Below are 25,553 nucleotides of genomic sequence, written 5' to 3' on the forward strand. Positions count from 1 at the left end.
CGCTCAGAGATGGTAACACCATCTGTAATGCGTTAACCCCAAGTGATCCACCACGCATCCTCCCGCTTCATCCTCACAGGGTAGCATCCTTCCTTAAGGCAGCAATGATTCACTGGTGTTTAAATGAGGGCGAGGTTAGGTACCTTAGCCAAGGTCTCTGATACCTTAAAAGGACAAGCCAGTATCCAAAATCTATTTAATTCTGGAGTTTGTGTCCTTAAAGCTACACCTTTTTCTTCTGTATAAATTGAAGTTTCTGAGCCTCATTTTCCTCTTCTGAAGAACCGGGGCGATGACACCCTCCTGGCTTGTGGGAGGATGGTGTAAAGCTGCAAGCATAGGGCCTGAGACGCAGTGTGTTCGGGCAGCTGGAGCAGTTATTAACATCTTTGCCTCAGACCACTTTCTCCTTCTATCGGAATATCCCCCTTGCTCCATTTATTCCTGTTATTCTCTTCCTTATCATGGGAGATGGGATGGGGGGAGGGCAGCAAAGAACCGCCCCCGGTTCTGGAAGGGGGATAATTTTAGAAGAGAATCCCCTGGCAGAGGACACGGAGCTGTGAAATTCAACCTGACACCCTTATCCAAGGGCGGGGCGGGGAGGACAGGGAGTCCAGCTCAGCAGATGCTGCTCTGTAAGCCCGGAACACACCCACCTCCCCCAGGCTGTCCTCCCACTCACTGCTCCAGGGCCTTCCCTCCAGAGGCACCCGGGGCCAGCCTGCTCCTAAGGCCTTTGCCCTCAGTGTTCTTCAGCCAGTTCCTCTCTCCACCCGGTGATGCTTCAGCTCAACTTCGTCCCTCTTTGCTCTTCCCCTAGGTTCACAGACAAGCTCCCCACCCCCCCACCCCGCCCCAGGGTCCTCATCAGCTATCCCACCACAAAGCTCCTACAAAACTTCCTGTTTCTAACCCTCTGTAGCCTGACTGCCTCTCCAGGTACAGACATACGGGACCCGAGAATTCCCCAGATTACACAGTCCACTGCCCGAGAATTCTCTTACCAGTTACACCCAGCCAGGAAAACCTTAAACCCAAATTGGACTATGCGAGATGGGGAATTCTACGATCCTTGGCATCTCCTCCCATTTCAACTCAATCTGTTTCTCTAGCTTCCATCTCGTCATCTAAATAATCCAGGACTGATGCTACTTGACTCTTCCACCTCTTGTGACCATGAGGAATCCCAGTGCTGGTAGCTGTGTTTGGGGCCGCTGCCTGTGGCTACGACAATGGAGGTGGGCCCATGCGAAATGCGGACCTGGTGGCATTAGAAAGATCTTGTAGCCAAACAAGATGTGTCCCGCTCTGGGTGCGCCCTGTGAGGTGGTGGGGAAAAAGCAGCTCTAAGAAGCCAAGGAAATAGGTGGGCTTCCCAACACGGATTTATCTACAGACATCAGGCACACATCGGTAATAAATATGAGCATTTATTTGGCACCAGATGGCAATACAAAATCCTGGCAGTGGGAACTGGAAAGGTTCTATCACCTAAGTACTTCCAGATGACACTGAGCCAAGGGCAGGACTTGGCAACGAGTCTATGAGCCCCCAGCTCATGGAACGAGTGTTTACTGAGCACCTGAACTACCAGAGCCTGGGCGCTGTGCCCGGCACCATGGGAGATGCAGAGGAAGTCGCCCTGCACGTGACTTCCATCCTCGGGAGCTAATAACACCAGTGGATGAAACAAAACACGTGGGAGGATACGGAGTACAAACACTAAACTGGGTATTTTCACCAAAAGGGAAATTTCGTCAAAGAGTAGGGTTCTAGCTAGGGTTGCTTCCTTTCTTCAGCAAACATTTATTGAAGAGCTATGACATGCCAGGCACTGGGTGCCTACTAGTGAACGAGACAAGGTTTCTGCCCTCATGGAGTTTAAAGGGGAGATGCGAATGAACACGTGACACACGCACGCATATAATGAGTGATTATACAGTGTGATAAGTGCAATGAGGGGATTAAACAGAAGACAGAAATAAAGCTAAAAACAACACTCGATTTTTAATAGAATGGCTTGGGAAGGCTTCCACAAAAGGGTGGCCTTTGAGCTCTGACTTGAAGGATAAAGAAGCCACCAGGGCCAAGAGTGGCAAGGGGTAGGGCTCAGCGGACCCAGGAAGAGTGTCTGACACTCTAGGCCAGGAAAGACCTCAGAATGTTTGAGAAACCCAGGACATCACTGAGCTGCCGTTTACAGGGAAATCAGCACTTACGAGGCCCTGAAGGCCAAGGGAAGGAGTCTGGAATTTGATTAGAGGTGTGACAGGAAACCAAAGGGTTCCAAGCAGGGGAGCAAGAGGATCAGATTTATACTTAAAAACCAAAATCAAAATCTGTCATACAGAGATTAGATTGTCGTATGGCAAAAGAAGGCCTTTAAGAATAGAAGGCTTCATGTAAGTGCATATAAAGGTGGTTTCTAGGGTTAATAAATAACATATATAGAGCACTGACCTCCCTGAAATGGACAGTCACAATGGGAAGGGGAAATAACACATAAAATCCAGAGGGGATTTAATACAGAAGAAGAAAGCCGGAACAAAGTACTATATTACGTCCTCAAGCAGCCAAACGATCCAATTAAGCTGTATTTTAGACGATTTCGTGGCTGCAATAAACAGAATGAGACAAAGCTAAAGAGGGGAGAAACAGGAAGCAGAGAGATAACAGCCAGGGAGCTTTTCTAGGAGGGGCACTTCACAGGAAGAAAAACGAGGATAAGGTGGCAGACTGCCAAGCATGAGCAAGCATAGCACCCTTATCTCCTCTGCTGACACTCCCTGCAAGGCTTACTTCAGGCACAAAGCTCCGGGCACCCACAACCCATGAAAAGATCTTGGAAGCTTCCATGGGCAAAGATCAACAAGTTAACAGACACAAGGCATCCAAATTCTGACCTCCGCTGAAAGGCTGAATTCCCTGAGTCCCAAGGAGCCAAGAGCTGAGCTGAGAAGGCGGTCCTTCCCAGGGGAGACCTCCTGGAACCGAAGGGGACAAACGCAGAGGTCTGGGCCCACCCACAGTAGCAGAGGCTGCTTGGCCTTTTGAAACCAAATGAAAACTGTCTGCATTGAACTGAAACTCCCACTTTGGGACAAATGGGGCTGGGACATGAAAGGAGAGATGGGAGGTGTGACCTCTGGGACATCTCAGCTCCTGGAACAAAAGCGATTACCAGGGTGCTTCCTCCAAGAGCGCTGGGGCAGGAGCTGAACACAAACATCGAGGAAACCCACACGCCTTCTCCCCGTCAGGATACTGCATGCACGGTGTCACTCGCCAGGTCCCTCAACGGAGGCCACACGCTCCTGGCAACGAGTCCAGCCAGAGCTGGCTCTACAGGAGAGCTGCGCATGGGAGAAGCTGGCGGTCCAAGGTCACCGGTGAGTCGGTGGGTGTGAGAAAGGAGCCTAGGGGAGTCCCAGTCCCTGAGGGGAGGCACAGAAGCCGCGCATCCTGGGGAGACAGGCTCTACCTCGCCTCCTGAGGCCCAGCGGCCTCCATGCGGCCCGGTGACGAGGTGGGACGCGGGGGGCCGGGGCCGGCATCACGTAGGGGGGTGGCCCGGGAAGAGGTAGAGGTGGTGGCACAGGGTGCTGCAGTACTCGGACATCTCCTTGCAGCGGTGGAACTCCGTGCCAGGGGCGTAGCCTTCCCGCTCCTTGATGAGTGCGTTCACCTGCCAAGGCAGAGACCCAGCAGCCGGGGTATGAGAATCGGGTGCTTTCAGAATCCCAGCACAAGCAGAAGGGTGGTGGAAGACTGAAATCCAGTGCAAGGGAGCAGGAGGGAGGAACACTGCGCGGCCGGGCGGGGCCCACCTACCTTCACCAGCATGTCAGCCACGTGCATGTCACAGGCCCTCTCGGAGAACACCTGGGTGAGGGCCTCCACGTACCAGGAGCCCCGCTTGGTGTTGCGCATGGCAGCGGTCCCTGCAACCAGAGCAGCAGTGGGCGCCGGCTGAAGGCCACGGGCACCCTCCCCAGCGGACTGACCTCCCCCACACCCGCCCTGGTCAGAGCCCTGCGTGACAGAGGCTGCCACCTTTGGGATCACTCCTCGGGACACACAATACCTCTGAGGCAGGCGTAGCCACAAATCATGTCCGAGCGGGTGGGTAGCCGTGTCTTCAGCAGCTCCTCTCCACTGGCATCGCTCTCCTCGCACTCGGGGGATCGGTCATGGTTCTTCCCATCTTGCTGGTCGACCCCACGATCTGTTTCATCTGTACAAAAGCAGATAAGAGTGGACAAAGACGTTATTTCCTCCCACCTCTCTTGGGCCTGTCACAGGCAAGCCCAAGTTCCCTGCAACTGCGACGGGGAAAAGCCATTTCCAGCTGTTGCCTCCAACCTGTGGCTGATGAATTAATTAAAAAAAAAAAGGAAAACAAACACCATCACTCCTTCTCTGCCAGTGTGCACTGATCACGCAGAGGGTGCCCACACACGTGCACGTATATGTGGTCTGAGCTTTGTCCACTCTGTAAGACAGGGAAAGTGCTCAATCAAATACTCCTCGTAAACAGAACGAAAAGCCGTCTGTGTCCACGATTCACTCGTCCAATTATCAGTATACCTGGAAGTCAAAGTGCTGCTTATTGCAATACACGACAAGATACTGATACAGTTTTATTACATAAAAAAGAGAAACAAGTTAATAAACCAAAAATATAACTACTACAAGTATGCTGTATGAAAACCACAACCACAATTTCTATGTATTTGAAAAACACATTATAAAACTAAGCATGATCAGCTGTTTCCACGGTATTTTTGATATTTTTAAACCACTTATTATTTATTAATTTCATAAGCCAAGTTGTAGCTGGCACACAAAATTTAAGAGACACTTAAAATTGGGATAAACAACTGTTTTCTCTTAAACAATGTAAAAAGAACACTATTATTCAATTATTAGCAGTAGATGCTCAACATCCCCTGAGCACACGCCCAACCTTCTGACCGGGCCTTATCTAGCCCCAGACGTGTTCTTTCTCTGATGTTGTTGTTTGGGAGTGGTAGGAAAGAGACAGAAGGACACACAGCTTGTCAAGCCAAAAGTAACAGAGTATGTAAGCTTTCTTTTTCTTTACATCTCCTGCTCCAAGTAACACCCAAGAGAGCCTTAAAGGGGAGCGAAGCTTGAAGGTCTGTGCAGAAAATGACCAAGATTCACTGATCCGACAAAAATTTACTGTGCAACTGCCACACGCCACGCACTGTTTTTGTTTTAAGCCCGAGGGATACAGTGAAGAGAAAGTCCCCATCCTCATGGCGCTTACACTCCAGTTTAGGAGCCAGTCAACCAGGGCAGGGTCCTTTTTAGAGGCATCAGTTATGTTAACTAAGTACAGCAGAAGACAGGTGAGCTCAGGCTTTTAAAGGAACAGCTGGCTTACTGGTCATCCCTTGGAGGATTTGATTTTAAAGGAAAGATTCAGCTTAGCCCAGGAGGGCGCTATCTTTCCCTACCCAGGTCTGGTATTTGTATATAATCTCTGACCCAGGAGAAAATGATGATGAACATGTTTACTTCACTTTGCCAGTGATGCCTCTTACAGGAAACAGGCCAAGCTGCATGCGTCCCTCAAGAGAAAGGAGACGCCTTTCCTGCCTTTGTGTCTCAGATCTATTGATCAATGAATGGCTCTTTTCTCACAATATCCCTGTATCTGTTTTCTGTATTATTGCTCCACTTCTTAGGCAAACTAATTTCCATCCTAGACAGCATATTAAAAAGCAGAGATATTACTTTGCCAACAAAGGTCCATCTACTCAAGGCTATGGTTTTTCCAGTGGTCATGCATGGATGTGAGAGACTATAAAGAAAGCTGAGCGCCGAAGAATTGATGCTTTTGAACTCTGGTGTTGGAGGAGATTCTTAAGAGTCCCTTGGACTACAAGAAGATCCAACCAGTCCATCCTAAAGGAGATCAGTCCTGGATGTTCATTGGAAGGACTGATGTTGAAGCTGAAACTCCAATACTTTGGCCACCTGATGTGAAGAGCTGACTCATTTGAAAAGACCCTGACGCTGGGAGAGGTTGAGGGCAGGAGGAGAAGGGGACGACAGAGGAGGAGATGGTTCGATGGCATCACCAACTTGATGGACTTGAGTTTGAGCAAGCTCCAGGAGTTGGTGATGGACAGGGAGGCCTGGTGTGCTGCAGTCCATGGGGTCGCAAAGAGTCAGACACGACTGAGCAACTGAAGTGAACTGAATTTCCATCTACTCAGCCAATATTTATGACGTGCTACTATGTGTCACGCAGTGCCCTGGGCCTGGGGATACAGCAGGGACATAAGAAGAGGACGTTCCTGCTCACACACACTCTTTTTCTCAGCACTGCTCCCTGTAATCACCCTGAAAAAAAAAATTATCCAATTGTTTCTTACTTGTGCTCCCAATAGTTCTGTACTATTATCTGTGAAAGCCCAAAATCTCAGCTGTGGCTACAGGTTTATGATCACTAGGATCTGTCTCATGTGGTCAGCCACATCTCACTACACGTGACTGATGCAGATGGAGAACCAGGCATACTTCTGGCTCAGCCCGCTTTGGGGCAGGGGAAGGGGTATCCTTCTCATCTTGGTGTGCTTGTCACACTGCACTCCTCCTCTCCCTGAAAGGCTCTACCTGGTATTCCACTGCTGTGCTCTGCTAGGCGTGTGTGCTAAGTCACTTCAGTTGTGTCCGATTCTTTGTGATCCTGTGGTCTGTACCCACCAGGCTCCTCTGTCCATGGGATTCTCCAGGCAAGAATACTGCTATACCCATGCAAAAAATACATTATTTGAATCTTTGGACAAAGGAACCTTTAAATCAAACTGTAAGTCTCTTAAGGGCACAGACCATGTTTTAACAGTTAGAGCTGGTATTCTGTGGATTTACCATGAGCCAGGCACTAAGCTAATACGAACCACTTTCATGGAACCACTTCACTTAACCATCACAACAACATGACCTTAGGATGTGTGATTACCTACATTTTACACTGAGGAAACTAAGGTGGAGGAACATGGAGTAACTCCTCTATAACTTCACATGACTAGTCAGTAGCAGGGGCAGAATCTGACTCCACGTTCAGAGCTTTCAATCATTACTCTTTCCCTCTGTGACGAGAAGCACACCCGCATGTCTTCTGAGCGTAATCAGGGAGTCCTGGCTTTCTAAGGGATGAAGACAGTGCGTGCAGGAGGGATGGGAGGAGCTCGCGCAAGAGCAGGAGCCAAAGGCTGACGTGGGGCCTCCACACTGCTCTCCCCCACGACACAGGAGGGGCCCGGAGAGGAGAGGAGGCGAGAACGGGGCGTGAGGGAGAAGAGGAGGAGGAGGAGAAAGCAGAAGGGGAGAGGAGAGGCGGAGAAAGAAAAAGAGGAAGAGGATCAAGTGAGAGGGTGAGGAAGCAGAGCAGCTGGCAGACCCTGAACCAGAAAGAGCGATGAGAAAAGCGCACCGGGGTTAATAAGCACAGGAAAAAAGGAAGCGTCCTCAAAGAAGGCGAAGGCACTGGCCGAGAGCGTCCTGGGGGCGGACGCGGCGGCGCGCAGAGAGCTGACCACCTGAGAGCCAGGGGCGGCCCGAGTCCCAGCACACCCCATGCGTCGGGAGACACTTACAGAGCAAGAGAGGCGGTGGCAGCAGTGAACAGAAGGAGGTGCCCAGGGGGTCCGCTAGCACCTGAGAGGAGCAAATAGGAAAGTGAGAGCGGGTGGGAGGCTGCCCGGGGGCCACACCCAGGTGCCGGTCCGCCGGGGCACTCACCTCCACGGCAGGCCTGGATGAAGAACATTTTCGGTTTGTTCTGTAGGCTTGGGCAGTTGGCATTGTCAAAGAGCCGAAAAACCTCTTGTAGCTGCCAGAGAGAAATAAGGGAGAAGAGGGGGTTGGTGGTCAGTGGGACCCCCGAGTCCTGTACACACAAACAATGGCCATCCCTGGAGAGACGGGCAGCGGGAGGTGGCGTGGCCCAGGTTCACCAGCCGTGGCCACAGACCGGCACGCACCTGGAGCAGTTTGCCGTCCACGCCGTAGACGCCGCCCTCCACGCCGTGGGAGAGGAGCGCCACTATGCAGGAGTCAGTGACTCGGTGAGCCGGGAGCTGGGCAAAACTCTGCAGTTTCTCTTGCATTTCCTAGGAGAAAGATGCCTTTCAGGGTTGCTCCCCAGAGTCAGCACCTATACAAGCTTCCTTTTGGTGTCTGAAGCCCTAGGCTATTAGAAAATCAAACGTGTTTTCTACCAAGTCAGAAGCTAAGTAAGCACGAGAAAACTACATGAGTTTAGCTCAGTCGGTAAAGAATCTGCCTGCAGTGCAGGAGACCCAGGTTCAATCCCTGGGTCGAGAAGATCCGCTGGAGAAGGAGATGGCAACCCACTCCAGTATCCACACCTGGAAAATCTCATGGACACAGGAGCCTCGTGGAATGCAGTCCATGGGGTCGCAAAGACTGAGCAACTAACACTCACTTAGACGAAACACTGACTATAATGACTCACAGGCTCATTACAAGCTCATGTGAAGAACTCCTGGAGTGAAGCCAAGTTATTAATGAAGGTAATCATGCAGATGCGAGTTAACTTGACCCACTCTTCAGGCATCAACCAGCTCTTTCTTCAGCGCATGTGCCCTTGTACGTTAATGGCACAAAGGGGACCGCCAAGTAAACTGAGTGAGTAAGTAACACGCTTACAAGAAAGTAACAGCCTTTAAGAACTGCTCTGTGACCACAGGCTCACAGAATCATGACAACAGAGGACAGCAGTACTTCTATGCTGTTTTCTGTCTCAGAAATGAAGTTCCCAGGGACAATGATGACGTCTGTACAAAAATACTTTTGCCAAGAACACACTCTACGGAGGACTCTGGACAGGGTCATGACTACCCACATGAGCCGGTGGATCAGAGAGACCTAGGTTTAACCCCTGGGTTCATAAATTAGAACAGGTTCTAATATCCACTTTGTAAGAAGACAATTAAGAATAAATTTCCTCTGAGTTTGTAAAGATTAAATGAAACACTGCATCCATTGCTGCTGTTGTTTAGTGGCTAAGTCATGTCCGACTCTTTTGTGAGCCCAAGGACTGTAACCCGCCACACTCCTCGGTCCATGGGATTTCTCAGGCAAGAACACTAGAATGGGTTGCCATTTCCTTCTCCAGGGAATCTTCCCAACCTAGGGATCGAACCCAAGTCTCCTGCATTGGCAGGTGAGTTCTTTACCATTGAGCCACCAAGGAAGCCCCGAGATATTGCATAGAAAGGGCTTATCACTATGCCTGGCACATACTGCAAAGACCTGCCTTCATACTGTGCCTTCTAATGAAGGGTAGCAATATTGTTTTTCCGAAGAAACACTGTAGTCCAGCTTAAATCTTTTTGATCTTGCACTAGACTGCCATATATGAGTAACACTCTACCTTAAGCATTTGCCCTATACCATGGAAAGTTATAATATATCTAATAGCATGATTATACCAATGTGATACAAATTGTTAATTACGTCTCCCTCTACAACTCGAAATGTCTAGATTGTCTCTGAGATGAGCAGGGAGAAAATGAGTTTATTTTGCTATGAATTTGACCAAAATATAATGAAGAATGCACTATAAAGCAGAGCAGTTTCAGTACACGTGTATCTATCAGCACCATACCCAGCTCCCACTTGTATTAACGGACTGCAGTGGCTCTCCAAGTATGACCTCTCAAAGAGCAACATCAGCCTCACCCGGCAATCTGCAGGAAATGCAGTCTTTGCTCCTGGCAAGCTGAGCCTCCACAAGCCCTCCATGTGAGTCTGATGTGCTAACATGTGAGAACTCATCTGCTGTTTGGAACATATCTGTTTGCAGATAACAGATTTCATAAAAGACTTGAAAGTCTGCAGTTTCACTGGAAATGGAGAAACCGGTTGTGTTGAAAGGGCATGTATACTTTCTGAGCAAACAGAACCCAGCCATAATTCTGGAGATCTTAAGGTAATAAAAGATATCCAAAATTAATTCAATAATATATAATCTCCAGAGAATACATGTAAGTTATGACTGCTCCTCTGGAGTTGACTATAACAGAATTTAACATGTCAACAGTGGAAGCTAATTTTGCTCCAAGGGAATAAAAGTATAGGTTTGGCACTCAGGAACGTTTTGAACTTAACTGAGGTTATTACATCAGTAAACAGAAGACAACAAAGTCCAAAGTAAGAATAGAAAGGCTCTGTAACTGAATTTAATAAGACTAAACCACTGAATAAATGAGGGTTAGTCATTTGGGGGAATTTTTCTGAAAGCAGCATGGCTTAAAATAGGATCTTGAGATCTATTTTTGATAAAATTACAGTGCTTCTATAAATAGCAGGGCTCTTCACACTCATACGTGTTTTTGGCTGGGGGACACAGAAGGGAATAACCTGTGAATTCCCTGAAACTACACACAAAATCCTGTGGGCAGCTGCATTTTCCAGAGATGACCCATAGCGCTTGTCACTACACTCTCAAAGCCAGCTATAAACCAATACCTGGTGAAAAGAAATCTGCCACTTTAAAGGGTATCTCATTGCCTAACATACAATAAACTGTAATTCTAGAACTAGTAACCTCAAGAGGTGGAAGCAATGAGAACAGACTCTGATGAAGAACAGAAGCATTGAACACCTCCATGGGCAGGGAAGATACCAGCGTGCTCGCCAGCACCATCAGCGTAAGACAATTCTTCAAGATTACACCATCTCAGACTTTTAAATGACATTATCTCTAAAGCAAAAAAAGAATAGGGGGAGAAAAAGAGGATCCAAATTTTCTTGGTTCCGTCTCTGGCCTGCTGAGGACATTCGATCAGGAAGAAAGTATTCCTGTGCAAACGCCCATTGCACCAAATGGTCACACCCACTGCTGTCATCTGGTTTCAACCGTGCCTGCAAGCTTGCCTGGCCACTGTCAGAAGCTGACCCTGCATTGTCCCCTGTTCTGCACCTCCAGAGCTGCTGAGGACCAGATACGTGGGGAGGGTGCTACCCTCAAGGTTCAATCCTAGCCCTCTGGCTCCTTCTTGGAGATCACAGGCTCTCATTACTTAAGTCTTTTTCCTATACAAGCAGTTCCCAAATTCACGTCTCTGGTCCTGACTTCCTCGGGGGCTCTCAATTCCTTACATTTTTCTTCTTCCATGTTATTGAGTCACATATTATTCTTCCATATTATTCAGTCACAAAGCACTGACGGTACAATCATGCCATTATACTATTTTCCACATGTGTCCTTTTCCTTTTGGTCTGCTATCCTGTTCAGAACCCCTGCCATCTCATCACAGCATGTGGGGTCTCAGTTCCCTAGCCAGGGATCGAACCTGCACCCCATGCACTGGAAGCATGAAGTCTTAACCACTGGACCTCCAGGGAAGCCCTCTACCTCATTCTTTACAATGGTATCATATTAATCTTCCTGAATCATCACTGTGAATGCATCACCTCTCTATTCAAAAACTACTAATGATGTTGGAGTGTTAACACAAGGAAGTCCAATTCCTTTGGGAAGACATTCAAGGCCCTGGGCATTCTGGTCCCCTGATCTCCAGTCTTGTTTTGGCACTCCTGGGCCCCAGACACTTGGTTCATCACACACAGCTCTAACCTGTATGCTGTGGCCCCTGTGTAGGACCCCTTCACCCCTCCTCTCTCCTCAGCAGCTTCCACCCTCCAAAGACAGCTGAAGTCTCACACCCTCCTGACCACATCTACCCAGGTGATGGCTTCTTCCTCTTCACTACTGCAGAAGACACCGTCTCTAATCCTTTGTTGTCTCAGGAACATTAGGGGACGTGCTGCTGCATTTTTTTTTTTTAAACTGAAATCAAGACTTTCATCTAACTGAGGTCCCCTGAATTCAAGGTTCACATTTTAAAAAATCTCTGAGAGCTCACATAGTTCCCCATTATAAGGGTCTCAAAATTTAGAGTGAAAGTCGCTCAGTCATGTCCAGCTCTTTGGACCCCATGGGCTATATAGTCCATGGAATTCTCCAGGCCAGAATACTGGAGTGGGTAGCCTTTCCCTTCTCCAGGGGATCTTTCTAACCCAGGGATCAAACCCAGGTCACCCGCATTGCAGGCGGATTCTTTACCAGCTGAGCCACAAGGGAAGCCCGAGAATACTAGAGTGGGTAGCCTGTCCCTTCTCCAGGGGATCTTCCTGACCCAGGAATTGAACCAAGGTCCTACACTGAAGGCAGATTCTTCACCCACTGAGCTATCAGGGAAGCTCTGGCAGTTCACATAGTTCCCCATTATAAGGGGCTCAAAATTGAACTCTGCTGCAATTCAAGTCATGGAACAATGTAATCAGAGAATCAGAATCCAACAGGTCCTTGAATCTGCATCAGGGAATGAGATCTGTGAAGTGGGCTCATAGGCCCATCACAGCTACTGAATGTCACCAAGAAGCAGGAGCCCAGAGCTGACTTGGTGATTAGGGATGTATCTTTTAACTATCAGGCACATAAAATCCTTTATCAACTGCATAAAATTTAGAAAACAAAGAAAGAGTATATCCCTAGTAAAAGGAATGATTAGACCAAAACCACTAAAGACATGTAAACAGCATTCATTTTGTTAAATGACCTTCTAATAGGACTCCCTCTGAAAGAATTACTGTTGTCCCCCCTTACTCCAAGCCCACGAAACTCTCAGGAGTACCTGATGATCCAAGAACCTGTTCTAGCCATGGCTTTGAAGCAAGCCTGAGTTTACTCCTTTGCAGGAGCTGCTATCACTGAGAAGCTGGCAACAGCAGGACAACATTCAGGTATCAACCACTGAAACTGGCCTTACCTGAAGTTTAGCAGACATATAATCTATTTCATAGAAGTAAGACAACTGAGAAATAGAAATGAAATTCACAGACAATGCTGAAGACAGACAGGGACCACCCTACCTCAACAGATCAAATAGAATCTCCTAGAAACCTTTTTACCATGGACATTCCCAAAGGCAAGTTTAGGAGAATACTGTTTTCCTGGAATCAAATGGAAGAATTAGTATCGATCTACCAATGGACTATTTTCAGTTTCAAAACAGAACTCCCTAAAGGTAAAAACGTCAGTGGTACAGCCAGTAATTGAGGCTAACGGAGACTAACTGATCACAAAAATGCTGATGACCTGCAGGAATCTAGTTCACAAGTTATCTACCCGAAGATCTGTCTTGTGGTCACACAACTTATAACAACAGGTCATGTTAATCCACGAAACAGCAACAAAACAGTATTTTACAAGCACAATTCTAGCAAACTTTTATCAGCCAATGTCATCATGAGAATAGCAGCTGGAACCCTAAGCAGCAGTATCAATCAAGAAGTCACTGTCCTGTGTAGTCCTGACTTGTATGTACCTTTCCTTGGTTGGCTGGGTGCGTATCAGTGTCTCCTCACCTCCTGAGTGCTTGGGAAACAAGTTGCTTAGCTGGGAGAACCCGATCCTGGACCATTCTTACTCAGGGAGCACAGCCACCCTGGGAGGTCAACACTGCAGCAGCCGGCTGGCCCCAGATCTTTCTCTCTCTCCTTTTAAAACTTTATGTATTTATTTTGGCTGCGCTGGGTCTTCCTGGGAGGGCTTTTCTCTAATTTAGGAGAGCAGGGGGCTACTCTCCTGTTGTGAAACACAGGCTCCAGGGCGCTCAGGCTCAGTGGTTGTGGCTCCTGGGCTCTAGAGCACAGACTCTGAAGTTGTGGCATGTGGGCTTAGTTGCTCTGAGACACGTGGGATCTTCCCAGATGAGGGATCGGACTCATGTCTCCTGCAGTGGACGGCGGACTCTACCACTGGGCTACCAGGGAAGCCCCTCTTTTCTTTTTTTAAAAACTAGGCTGCAAGGTGGGAGACAGAATACAGTAAGTAAAAAGCAGGGAGAGAGAGTAACTCTAGTAAAGCCCCGCCCGCCTGGCTTAGGAGCATGGACATGTCTGGCCCCCACGTGTCACCAGCGCTCTGATGCACATGTCAGCATGCCCTGCGCCTCAGGTACCTACCTGTGCGGTCTGGTCAAGAAGAACATGAACTTTGTAGCCCAAGAGCTTGAAGAGGGTGACGAGAGTGCTGTGGTCCACATCCCCTCCCGAGCGGAATTCCAGGTCTTTCTCTCCAGTGAAGTGCACGTTGCTCAGCACCAGTGCCAGGCCGCGGGGCCGAGACTGCAACCGGTAGGCCTGGCGAGGGGCACCCGATGAGACCGTCAGCTTCGTGAGGACAGAAACTATGCCTCCCCCTCCAAAATGAGACATTTCAAGAAAACTAAGACGTCACATTCTTCTTTGTAGCCCCACCAGGTCAAAATATAGAAATGCCCACAAAAGACAGTCAATGGGCAACGCTTTCAAGACTAACAAGGCGAGAAGGAAATGATGTACACACAGCTAGCTACATTCAGATGCCCAGGAAGGGGATCTCATTTCCCAGTGCCCTTCCTCTTGCCATTTTCCAAGACTCACCAGCTGGTGGTGTGTTTGATAAAACTCAGGCGTGCAGGGCTTCACCTGAAGGCAGGGAGGACCATCTCCATGGTCTAGGGAGTGCTCCACTGCATCTGCGGCGCACAAACCAGAAAAACTGGCTTATAGTCTACCCGGCAATCTTAGTATTTTCATATAACCTCAGGTGCCCTTTGGTCTCGCTCACTCCCCTGGTTTGTAAGCACTATGGAGACAGAGACCCTGTTTGCTTTTGCTCATCACGGGATCCTCTGCACTGGACCTGCCTAGAGTAGCAGGTGCTCAACCCACTCAATGACTGAATGCGGTATCTGATAAAAGTCTTATTCTAATCAGGAGGCTAATAAGTCAGCAGGCTAGAGGCCCACAGCGTAGTTTTTCCTCACTGTAAAGTAACTCAGCTGTATACAAACACACGCTAATCACGTGCAGGAATCTCCTACCTGCACCAGTTGCTCCAAGGGCCAATCACCATTAAAAAAGCCATTTGTTATGGAAGGGAAACAGGTCCAACCTACACCCCACCTAAACTGTCCTGCTGGTCCCTAACAAATGCACCGAGGAAACTATGCCAATTACGAACAAAAATAGGTATCACACTAGCCAAAGTCAGATACCAGTCAAGGAAACGGAAGTCAATCTGCAACGGGGGACTGGTTGGGGCGGAGAGGAGGAGGGGTTGTGCTATCTTACATCATCAATTCTTACCTGGAGACAGGCGGAGCCGCTTGTGGGGGGCACAGGACTCACACACCGGGAAAGGGAGACTCAGGTCATAGTCACAGCTCAACTGTAAGAAAGCAGGACCCACCAAGCCAGGCTCAGGGGAGCTGGTTCAGATCAAGTAATACAGAACCCTAGTCCCCCTACCCCAACTCATCCCCACTGTCTCAAAGATGCCTTTCCCACCAAACTAGCCTTTCTCAACACACACAGCCTAGGGCTCCATACCGGCGGGACTACAGGCTGAAGACCGGACAGGGTTCTGAGCAGCAGCTCCTCCAGGTGACTCTGCTTGGTCTCCCTCAGGGCCACACAGAAGGCATCAAAGGCCTGGGGGCCTCTCTTGGGCAGCAAGTTGAGGAGTTCCACATTCTGGCCAAAACTGCCCGTCTTGGCCTACAAGAATAAAACATGACATCACCTTTACTCATCCAGCTGTAATCCTATTTCTCCAGGCGAGCTTCCCACTAACATCATCATCTGTCTCAAGAACTCCTTTTCACAGAAAGAAATGGATGTGTGAACTCCTTCCCGTTACTCGTGGATTCTGTCTTTTCTGTCAAATGCTTGAGGGCAGAAATGCATTTTCACTGCCTTAGTGAAGCATGACGTCCTTCCCCCACTGTACTGTGCTCTGTTCTTGCTCTGACCACCAATGTATTTCCTTGGGTTTCCTCTTTTGCCTCGATACCTGAATGTGCTCTCTCATTTCCAAGGTGATAATGTCCCTCTCTAGGAGGTGTTCCAACAGTTCGCTCAGCAGCAGCTCTTTGGCCAACACCACTCGGTTCTTTTTGAGAGCTTCCTGATGGTCAGGATGCATGCCACACCCTCTCAACATCCTGCAGATAAAAGGCGGACAGAAAAGCCGTCAATACAAGATTTGGCATAGAGGAGTGGGGTGCAAGAGGTGTCAGTAGGAAAAATATAAGGAACAGGGCTTCCGATAACTAAGACATACTTTACTCAATCTGCTTAAAATCACAGAAGTATTGTTATTAGGCAGTGACACATTGATTATAAGCAAATGATATAAATCCTTTACAGAGGATGTTCAGCTGAGATCATCTTCTGTGTTCTAACTAGAATAACAAATGTCTATCGTGACAAAAATCATACACACACAAGCACACATATTCACAATAAGGAATACTCCTCTGTCTGTCAGACCAATTTTAATTCAGGAGTGCTGCAGAAAACATTTCACATTACTTATCTAAGTTGATGACAGTGACTGAACTTAAAACAATCCTCTGTGAGAAATAAAATAATTTAATACAATGGCAAAAACTCAACGGACAACTTTAACAGCAAATAAATCACACACACACATACCCCTCTCAAGCCTGTATTGCGCTATGTGCTGTGCTTATTTGCTTCAGTCCTGTCCGACTCTCTGTAACCCTAAGGACTGTAAGCCCACCAAGCTCCTCTGTCCATGGGAGTCTCCAGGCAAGAATACTGCAGTGGGTTGCCATGCCCTCCTCCAGGGGATCTCCCTGACCCAGAGACTGAACCCGCGTCTCTTACATCTCCCGCACTGGCAGGCAGGTTCTTTACCACTAGCGCCACCTGGGAAGCCCACTTATACCACCTAAAACTATGGTTTTTTAAAACTGTTAGCTCCTGTGACAAAATGACACCAGAAATGACCGAATCCTATAAGAACCAAATTAAGTAGAAAGTCTGACAGTGAAAGCAGATAAATGTCAATGACAGAAACAATCAGCGTAACTTGAAATCACTTATAGGGTTAATCCCTATAAAAGCCAAAATTATTTTGGTAATTTAGTTTATGAGGGATGCCTTCATTTCAAGGACTCCTTCATTTTGCTATGCATTTGGAAAGAGATCAGCTTCTGTTGATGAACTAAAAGAATCCTATTTCCAATATATACCATCTATATGCTTAGTATATTTAAGTTCAACACTTGCAAGCCTGCTCAGTTTCCAAATACATAACAACAGTGAGGATCTGATGGCAGTAAGAAAGGTAACAGCTTCAGTTTGCAACGTACAAATCTATCTTAAAATGCATCCTGATTTCAAAGATGTTAAAATGAGTTTGTGTGGGGGTTGAGGGTGAGTGAAAGTCTCTCAGTCGTGTCCAACTCTTTGGGACCCATGGACAGTAGCCTACCAGGCTCCTCCATCCATCCATGGGATTTTCCAGGCAAGAGTACGGGAGTGAGGGGGACATACATCTCAGAATCAGTGAAATACCACGCATCTGTAGAATGTCCATGGTTTAATTCTAGAATGGAGGAGGGAAAAGCAGCTTTGGAAGAGCTTCTGAGGCACAAGAAATCCAAAGTAGAGGAACCAGCCAGTAGAAGACTCCCAGAGTTGTGTTGTTTAGTCATTGTGTCCAACTCTTTCGTGACCCCATCGACTGTAGCTGCTGGGCTCCTCTGTCCATGGGATTTCCCAGGCGAGAATACTGGAGTGGGCTGCCATTTCCTTCTCTAGGGCCCAGGGTTACAGGTAGCCAACTTTCATTGATTTTGGGGTTTGGGACAGTGATGTTTGAAACTCCGCTTTAACTTCTTGTTTCTGTTCTATCGTAATACTCTTATTACCCCATATATTCATTAAAAACCTGCTACAACAATACAATCTGTAGAGAAATCAGAAATGTCATTAAGAATCACCTTGGCACCTGCCAATGCAGGAAACACGGTTCGATTCCTGGTCCAGGAAGATCCCACGTGCAGCAGAGCAACTAAGCCCGTATGCCACAACTACTTCGCATGTGCTTTAGAGCCCAGGAGCCACAACTACTGAAGTCAGCGCACCCTAGAGCCTGTGCTCCTCAACCAGAGAGGAGCACAACTAGTCGGCCAACTAGAGAAAGCCCCAATGCAGCAACGAAGACTCAGCACGGCCATAAATAAATAAATACTTTTTTTTTTTTTTTAAAGAATCACCTTGGAACACACACCAAAGCAGACATGCATGAACTCTGATAAAAATAAGTGTTAACAGGTCAGTCTCAAGATAACATCGCAGCTGGATACTGGGTATTTCCTCAGGATACACACCAATGGTGGGGCAGTTTACTCAACTTTTTTCTCTTAATTTACTAGTATTTTCTTCTTGAAACTTTATCCTCCCTTGGTTTCCATGCCACCATTCTCTCCAGTTTCCCTCTCTCCCTACTAGGTCCCTGTTTTCCTTCACAGGACCTTTGGTCTGCCCTTAAACGTTGACAATCCCTCTCAAAGTCTCTCCCCATTCCATCTCATTCACACAATTCACTAATCGACACTCAGTTTTTAACTCCAAGTTCTGGACTTAAATTTTCAATCAGTAACTCATTAGGGTTTGATGTGAAGCACCATCCATTCTCCACACACCTGCTCCTTCCAGTATTCCGTATCTTGGGCAGTTTCAAACATGGACTTTTCAGAAGTAACCACAATCACTTAGAACTTTAAGACACATCTGGAAAGGGAGGAGGGAGTGGAGAAAACGGACGCAAAGGTGAGTCTTAAAAGTCCTGATTCTGTGTCCTTCTGCAGGTCTGGTTCGAAAGCCCTCAGTTAATCTTCTGGGTCTGCCATGAAAGGATTTACCTAGGGCAGAGACCGAGGCACACTCACCTCCTTGTCTCAAAGTACTCAAATCCCAACACCTCTGTGGAATGCTTTGAAAATCTGGTCACTACACCCAATGCAATACAGATCATGATCTACTCGACCTAAAACAAATGCACATCAGGCAGAGGTCTGCAGGTCTCACAGGTGTTTAAGAGAGCAGTTTAGTTCCTGAAAGGGGAGGCACGAAACAGAAAAGATAAAGAATCATTTAAGAGAAGCGGAGATTTGGCGGGACTGAAAAGAGCTCCCCTGGTTCAGAGCCCCGTGCGCTGGAAGAAATGGAGGCTGGGGAGTCTGTGCACGAGACGGACAAGGCCCAGAAGAGATTCGCCCGCTTGCGCTCCCCTCGGTCATTGCTTCCCTGGCTGGAAGCGCGGATATAGCTGCTTCCAGGGGCTCCGAGGTGACGAGGCGCCAGGATCACACGCCAGAAATCTGCGTTCCTCCCCTCGGACCCACTAAGGACCCCCGGACTCTCCCCACTCACCTGCGCCCCCTATCAGCGGCCATCTGCTCCTTTGGCTGGAGGGCTGACTGGGACCCCGCGCTCGGCGCCGCCATTTCCCGCTTTTCCCGGGCTGTGCGCGCACCCCCTACAGCCCAAACAAACCGCGAGCCTCCGGGTCCTCAGCATCCCTCCCCCGGCCGCCGGCGCGCAACGCGCCTGCGCACGGCCTCCTCTAGCTCCGCCCCTACCCCTCCACGCGAGGCCGGCCCTGCCGGAGCGGCCGCCGCAGCGCGCGCAGGCGCAGAACCCGCACGGTGGGCACGCTGACCAATAGGGCGAGCGAGCGCGCTAGGCGGAAGGGGAAGCGAGGGCCGCCCCGCCCTACGTGGCCATCCGATTGGTCGATGGTTCCCGCGGAAATCATAGCTCCCTCCCCGGCACCGCCCGCCTCTCCTCGCCCGCCTATTGCGAGAACTCTGTGGAGATGGGTGTGGCCGGACTTTTCAATTTATTGAACTGTTGGGACCCGCGTAGGGAGGACAAGGAAAGCACTGAAAGGCCCTGGACAGCTTCCCTGCGCAAAGAGTGAGAAGAGTGGGTCAGCGATGGTCGAGCAGCTCCCTCGGGCTCAAACCTGTGTTACAGGCTGAGACCGTGATTACGGAGAAGCTGGCGTTCTGTTTGGATCTGAGGAAGCCGGTCAGGGAGCCTGGGGTAAAACCCAGCGTCACAGCGCAGGGGTGAGGCTGAAGCAATCGCACACAGCGCTCAAGTGGCTCCAGTGCCTCACTTAACAGATGATTTATGAGGGAGCCTTAGGTATTCGAATTCCTTGGTGGCCCAAACGGTAAAAGCGTCTGCCTACAACGCGGGAGACCTGGGTTCGATCCCTCGGTCAGGAAGATCCCCTGGAGAAGGAGATGACAACACACTCCAGTACTTTTGCCTGGAAAATCCCATGGGCGGAGAAGCCTGGTAGGCTACAATCCATGGGGTCGCAAAGAGTCGGACACGATTGAGTGACTTAACTGTCACTTTCTTTCTTAGATATTCCACCACCTCTCTCCAAGAAGGTCGGGTCGATCATCATATCCACCCATCCTGAAAATCAGAAGTCTCTCCCCGCTAGGGCAGTTTAACTCCCTGCTTCCCCATCAGATGGGGACCCTGCATTGGGAACTGCTGTCCAGCCCCCCTGATGGCTCAGTTGGTAAAGAATCTGCCTGCAATGCAAGAGACCCGGGTTTGATTCCTGGGTCAGGAAGATCCACTGGAGAAGTGATAGGCTACCCACTCCAGTATTCTTGGCCTTCTCTTGTGGCTCAGCTGGTAAACAATCTGCTACAGTGTGGAAGACCTGGGTTCAGTCCCTGGGTTGGGAAGATCCCCTGGAGAAGGGAAAGGCTATCCACTCCAGTATTCTGGCCTGGAGAATTCCATGGATTGTGTGGTCCATGGGGTCGCAAAGACTCTCACAGGACAGAGCGACTTTCACTTTCACTCCAGCCCCCCAGCCCCACTGCGCAGGACCTGCTCCCTTTGTAGAACAGGGACCATCCCAGTTGCAATTCCCTCTGCTCCTCTAGGAGGCTGGCTTACTCCTGGTATACTCAGCCCGCCCTGTCTGCAGACACAATTGGTTCCAGTTCTGTATACAGGAAGTCCTCCACCCCCTCACCAGCCATTGACCAAGAGGGGAACAGATGCTTGGGTGAACTGGCTTCTGTTGCCTTGTACTGAAAATACAAACTGGTAGATGAAAATACATCTAGGTAGATGAACCTAGAGCCTGTTACACAGAGTGATGTAAATCAGAACGAGAAAAATACTGTACATTAATGGATGTTTGTGCATGCTAAGTAGTTTCAGTCGTGTCTGACTTTGCAACTCTATGGACTGTAGCCTGCCAGGCTCCCGTCCGTGGGATTCTCCAGGCAAGGATACCGCAGTGGGTTGTCATGCCTTCCTCCAGGGGAATCTTCCCGACCCAGAGATTGAACCTGCATCTCTTGTGTCTCCCTTCGTTGGCAGGCAGGTTCTTTATCACTAGTGCCACCTGGGAAGCCCATACTAATGTATGTGTGTGTGTATATACATATATATACACACATAATCTAGAAAAATGGTACTGATGAACGTATTTGTAGGGCAGGAACAGAGACAGATGTAGAGAATGAATTTGTGAGCAGCACAGGAGGGGAAGGGGAGGATGGGATTAACTGAGAAAGTAGCACTGAAATACATACATTATCTTGTGTAAAGTAAACAGCTAGTGGGAAGTTGCTATGTGGTGCTCTGTGACAACCTAGAGGGGTGGGATGGAGGCTCAAGACAGAAGGGATATATCTATGCTTAGGACTAATTCACGTTGTATGGCAGAAACCAACACAACATTGTTAAGCAATTATCCTTAAACTTTTTTTTTTTTAATCATATATATACTGACCTTCTCCCCCTACCTCTTTGGAGCAGTTTCTCAGAACTATTTGAAATGGTTTCTCCTGGGCTATACTTCTCATTCTGTCCCAAATAAAACAACTCAAAAAAAAAAAAAAAAAAAAAAGAGAATAAGAAAAAAGAAAAGACAGAGGCAATGAGATCTGAAGAGCAAAGTTCAAGACTTTGTGTCATTTACTAGCAGAGTGCTCCTGTGCAAATTATCATTTTTTTTTTTCTGACCATTAGGGCCCTCATTTCACAAATGAGGGCAATAACCCCTCATTTTTGTTATCTAAAATAGAGCCAAAGCACCTGGAACAGAAGCATCAGAATGTCACTCAGATATTGTTTCTTTTCTTCTTTCCCTAGATTCTCTGGATCACTTCCTCATCTCGTCCTCGGTCTAACTCTGGATATGGGGTAGGTTGCTGAATATTGCCTGAAGACTCAAATTTTGCCACCTGGATCTCTGGGATGGGCCACCTCAAAACCGGGCAGGGCTCACCACAGCCCGACTCCTCTCTGGGTCAAAGTTTGCATTTGTGATGTCCAGGTGGGGACACAGTTCCTGACACCTGACAGGCACTGGGAAGCAATGGTCCGAAGAATGAGTGGGTCTGGTGCCGAAAGATGATATATCCTCGGAAAGTCCTTTAGGGGGGTGTCCAGTTGTTTCCATAGAAAACATCATCATCAGAGTGATCACAGCTGACTTCATAGGCAGGGGGTGGAGTCAGAGGTTCCAATCTGGGGGTTGTCCACAAGGTCTGCAGATCAGGAACAGTGGACGCAGCCCGTGACCACCGAAGCCGCAGGCTGACTGGAGGTCTTCTAGGACTTGCTGAGGTCACAGACCCCTCTGAGCCCACTCGCCTGTCCAGTCTGGCTCTCCTGGGCTCCTCTGGGTGGTTAGGCTGTCCTTCCTCAAGTCCTGGGGGGATTACAATGCTGCTGTAAGAGGGTGGTTGGTCCAGCTCTTGGTGCGGCTGTGGCTGCGGCTCCGTCACTGTGGCTTCGACATAGGTTGGCACCTCAAAGGCTTCGTTGTCCCTGAGTGGGGGTGGGGGGAGAAATAAGGCCATTAGTGGCTTCCTAAAAGGAGCCTTTTTTCCCTTTCTGTCTTCTATCAGCAAAAGACCCCTCCACTCCCTGCTATCAGTGACCAGGGAAAGCAGAATCTGTATGCCTGGAGGCCAGAAGTACAAAGGAAGAATGGGTCCACGTGTACTCTTCCAGTCCTGCCCATCCCCTCAACTCACCGTGCATTGCTGGAGGCCCCTGGGCTCTCGGTCTGCACTGATCGAGACCCCCATTCCAAAAAACAGGCCAGGAGGCAGCCCAACAAAAAGAAGCCACCCAAGCTGAGAAAGAAATAAGCCACAGGGGTGATGTCCGGCCGTATCCCCAGCAAAGCCAGCCCCAGGAGGAAGGAGGTGCAGCACAGGAAGAGAAGCGGCTTCTCCAGTTTCCCCCACGGCTGGCCTGGCACCATGGCCCCTCCCCAGGCTCCTGCAAAAAGACACACAGCTGTTGTGTCCAAACTAGCAGTTGGCATCACGGCTGGGTCAGATTTCAAAGTAAGCCTATCAGACACCTCTGTCTGGCTTTGTTCTTTCTATATCAAATCAAAATAAATGGCCCAAAGAAATGATCTGCAGGGTCCCCCCACCCCCAGCTCTGGAGTTTTCTCTAGGATCACCTAGGAGTATGATCCCGGGGTATCGATATATTTGGAACAGCCAGGAAACCAGCCCAGGAGTTCTGACTCCCAGCCCCTGTTTAAGTGTATTTGCTGTGCCATGACCTCTAGTTCCTTCCTTTTTCTTTCTTCCCTGTGACTTCTCTTCCAGCTCCACATTTCTAAGCCTTCCAGGTCCCAGTAGTGGGCAGGCCCTGCCTGGGGCCTCTCTGTGCTCCCGGCATCTCAGGAATCCAGGTGATGGGCAGGCCACGCCCCTTATTTTTGCTGGCTCTAAATCTACCCCCCTCCCAACCTCCCCAGTCCCAAGCCCTCAGTCTGACCTCAGCCTTACCCTGTTTGACCCCCGTCTTCCCATTTCCTCCAATCAGCCCATGCTCCAGTCGGAGGGAGAAAAGTGTATACAGACACAGGATACAACTGCCTGAGTGTCTTACAGACCAGGGTCTTGAGTGAGGGACCTCGGTCCACTAATTCTTGACCTCTCCCCGTCCCACATCTGTCAGGGTCCACCACCCTCTATGGGCCCTAACTCAGTAAACTCAGACTTCAAGTGTCCTGCCTGAAGTTATTACCAAAGGGGCTCCGAGGCTGGTGGGGAGAAGCCTTTTCTTTGCTCTGCAACACAGCAGCAACCAGGCAGCCTGCCAGGAGTCCCCTGAACTCTGCACAGGAAGGAGTCACAGGTTCTAGAAAGGGGCCAGACGCCCTCCTTACACCCCAGTCCCAAAGGCACGACCCTCCTGCCCTCTTACCTGCGCTAGGACTTCCACACCTGTCTGAGCTCACTCGGCAGTAAGTAGGTTGGGACGGGGAGGAGGAGGGAGGAAGAGATGGGGCGGAGCCCACTGGTTCCACCCACTTTTGTGCCCAGATCCCTACATTCCTGCGCAAGCTTCCTCCTTCCTTTCTGCTCAAGGCTGAACTCCTACTTTTGCCCCACCTGGAATTTTTCTGACTCTTAGTTACTCTATCCCCAACCCCCACAGAGCCCTAGAGAGAGTACTCCCCAACCTCACCCTCAGTGATCTTTGTACTTTGGATCAGAGTTAAATTCATCTTTCCTTCTCCCTTCTTCTCAGGGCACTTGGTATTCCCTGCAGTTTGCATTATATTTAGCTAATAATGTTTTGTGCCTGGGAGCAAGATGTCAAGCTGGGCCCTGTGGGGCTCCTGGGCACGGAGGTCTTTTTGTCCCCCATTTCTTAGAGTCAAAACTCCAGCCTCCATGACCTTCTCCGAGTTCCAAAGAGCAGAACAGTTGCTAATCAAGGGAGGAACAGTCAGGAAACCACCTGAGGCAAGATTAAAGGGACCAGAGAGGCTCAAGGTTAGGAGCCCCAACCACCTAAGACCCTGAATACATCCTCACTTTTTTGAAACTTTGCAGAAGAGAGAATGCAAGACTGTTACTGCCTAGACGCTTATCACACACCCTTGCCCAACTATATAACCTCTCCCTACTCACCCCGGCGTGGGGCACATTTCCTGAGACCCCACTGTTTTTTTGTGGCCAGCCATTCTTTCTTTCTCCTCCATAACTGTCTCCATATTTATGTTTGGCATTGGTGCACAGAGAGCCAAGATTTTGGCAACAAGCAGAGCAGAGACTGTGGTTTATTTAATCTCCGTGTATCACATAGTGCTTTGCACACTGATATGTCCTGCTTCCCCTACCAAAGTATCATTTGTATAAATTCCTTATTTTCTGCAGACCTGTAAGATGTGTTCGTGTGTATGCTACTTTGCTCAGTTAACTCTTTTTTGTTTTAAATTTTACTGCTATAAATTTTATTGAGGGTGATGGGATAGTACTTCATGTGCTGTGTAAGTGTGTGCATGCTCAGTCGTGTCTGACTCTGTGGACTGTAGCCCCCAAGTTCCCCCATCCTTGGGGATTCTCCAGGCAAGAATACTGGAGTGGATTGCCACTTCCTCCCCCAGGGGATTTTCCCATCCCAGGGAGCTGACTGGTGTGTCCTTCATTGCAGGCAGATTCTTTACCGCTGAGCTGTTGAGGAAGCCCCTACTTTGTTACCAAGTCCAAGCTCACTTTGTGCATTGTGCAACAGACCAATGAATCTGGAACGTGAGATGTTGAGGTAAGGAAGATGACTTTATTTGGAAAGCTGGCTTACCGAGAAAATGG

At 48.9% G+C, this 25,553-nt stretch overlaps 2 protein-coding genes across 5 annotated transcripts; both read right to left on the reverse strand.

Annotated features, from left to right (window-relative positions):
* Positions 1,414-19,487, reverse strand: CASP2 (caspase 2). Of its 2 annotated transcripts, XM_005679555.3 has the most exons (11): positions 19,306-19,483; positions 15,911-16,061; positions 15,448-15,615; positions 15,205-15,286; positions 14,497-14,591; positions 14,038-14,214; positions 8,022-8,150; positions 7,780-7,870; positions 4,088-4,237; positions 3,835-3,944; positions 1,414-3,688 (listed from the first exon to the last, which is right to left on the reverse strand). In XM_005679555.3, the coding sequence occupies exons 1-11, from the start codon at positions 19,377-19,379 to the stop codon at positions 3,557-3,559; spliced, it is 1,359 nt and encodes a 452-aa protein (XP_005679612.3). In that variant the 5' UTR covers positions 19,380-19,483; the 3' UTR covers positions 1,414-3,556. The 2 variants fall into 2 exon arrangements, with proteins under 2 accessions (XP_005679612.3, XP_017902333.1); XM_018046844.1 differs by lacking the exons at positions 1,414-3,688; positions 3,835-3,944; positions 4,088-4,237 and adding an exon at positions 6,175-7,695 and having other exon boundaries at positions 19,306-19,487.
* TMEM139 (transmembrane protein 139) lies at positions 21,866-24,204 on the reverse strand. Of its 3 annotated transcripts, XM_013963553.2 has the most exons (4): positions 24,160-24,204; positions 23,980-24,069; positions 22,965-23,214; positions 21,866-22,755 (listed from the first exon to the last, which is right to left on the reverse strand). In XM_013963553.2, the coding sequence occupies exons 3-4, from the start codon at positions 23,195-23,197 to the stop codon at positions 22,359-22,361; spliced, it is 630 nt and encodes a 209-aa protein (XP_013819007.1). In that variant the 5' UTR covers positions 23,198-23,214; positions 23,980-24,069; positions 24,160-24,204; the 3' UTR covers positions 21,866-22,358. The 3 variants fall into 3 exon arrangements, with proteins under 3 accessions (XP_013819007.1, XP_005679611.1, XP_013819006.1); XM_005679554.3 differs by lacking the exon at positions 23,980-24,069; XM_013963552.2 differs by lacking the exons at positions 23,980-24,069; positions 24,160-24,204 and having other exon boundaries at positions 22,965-23,728.

This window comes from Capra hircus, chromosome 4, assembly GCF_001704415.2.
Source record: "Capra hircus breed San Clemente chromosome 4, ASM170441v1, whole genome shotgun sequence".
NCBI classification, from domain to species: domain Eukaryota; kingdom Metazoa; phylum Chordata; class Mammalia; order Artiodactyla; family Bovidae; genus Capra; species Capra hircus.

Excerpts from the sequence above, each read along its gene's own strand:
- CASP2 (XM_005679555.3), bottom strand. The coding sequence starts at position 19,379 with ATGGCGGCGCCGAGCGCGGGGTCCCAGTCAGCCCTCCAGCCAAAGGAG. Across the intron at positions 4,238-7,779 it reads CATCCAGGCCTGCCGTGGAG|ATGAAACAGATCGTGGGGTC; the intron begins GTGAGTGCCCCG and ends GCTTTTGTACAG. Across the intron at positions 3,945-4,087 it reads TGGCTACGCCTGCCTCAGAG|GGACCGCTGCCATGCGCAAC; the intron begins GTATTGTGTGTC and ends CTCTGGTTGCAG.
- TMEM139 (XM_013963552.2), bottom strand. The coding sequence starts at position 23,260 with ATGCCAACTGCTAGTTTGGACACAACAGCTGTGTGTCTTTTTGCAGGA. Across the intron at positions 22,756-22,964 it reads GGGGCCTCCAGCAATGCACG|GGACAACGAAGCCTTTGAGG; the intron begins GTGAGTTGAGGG and ends ACCCCCACTCAG.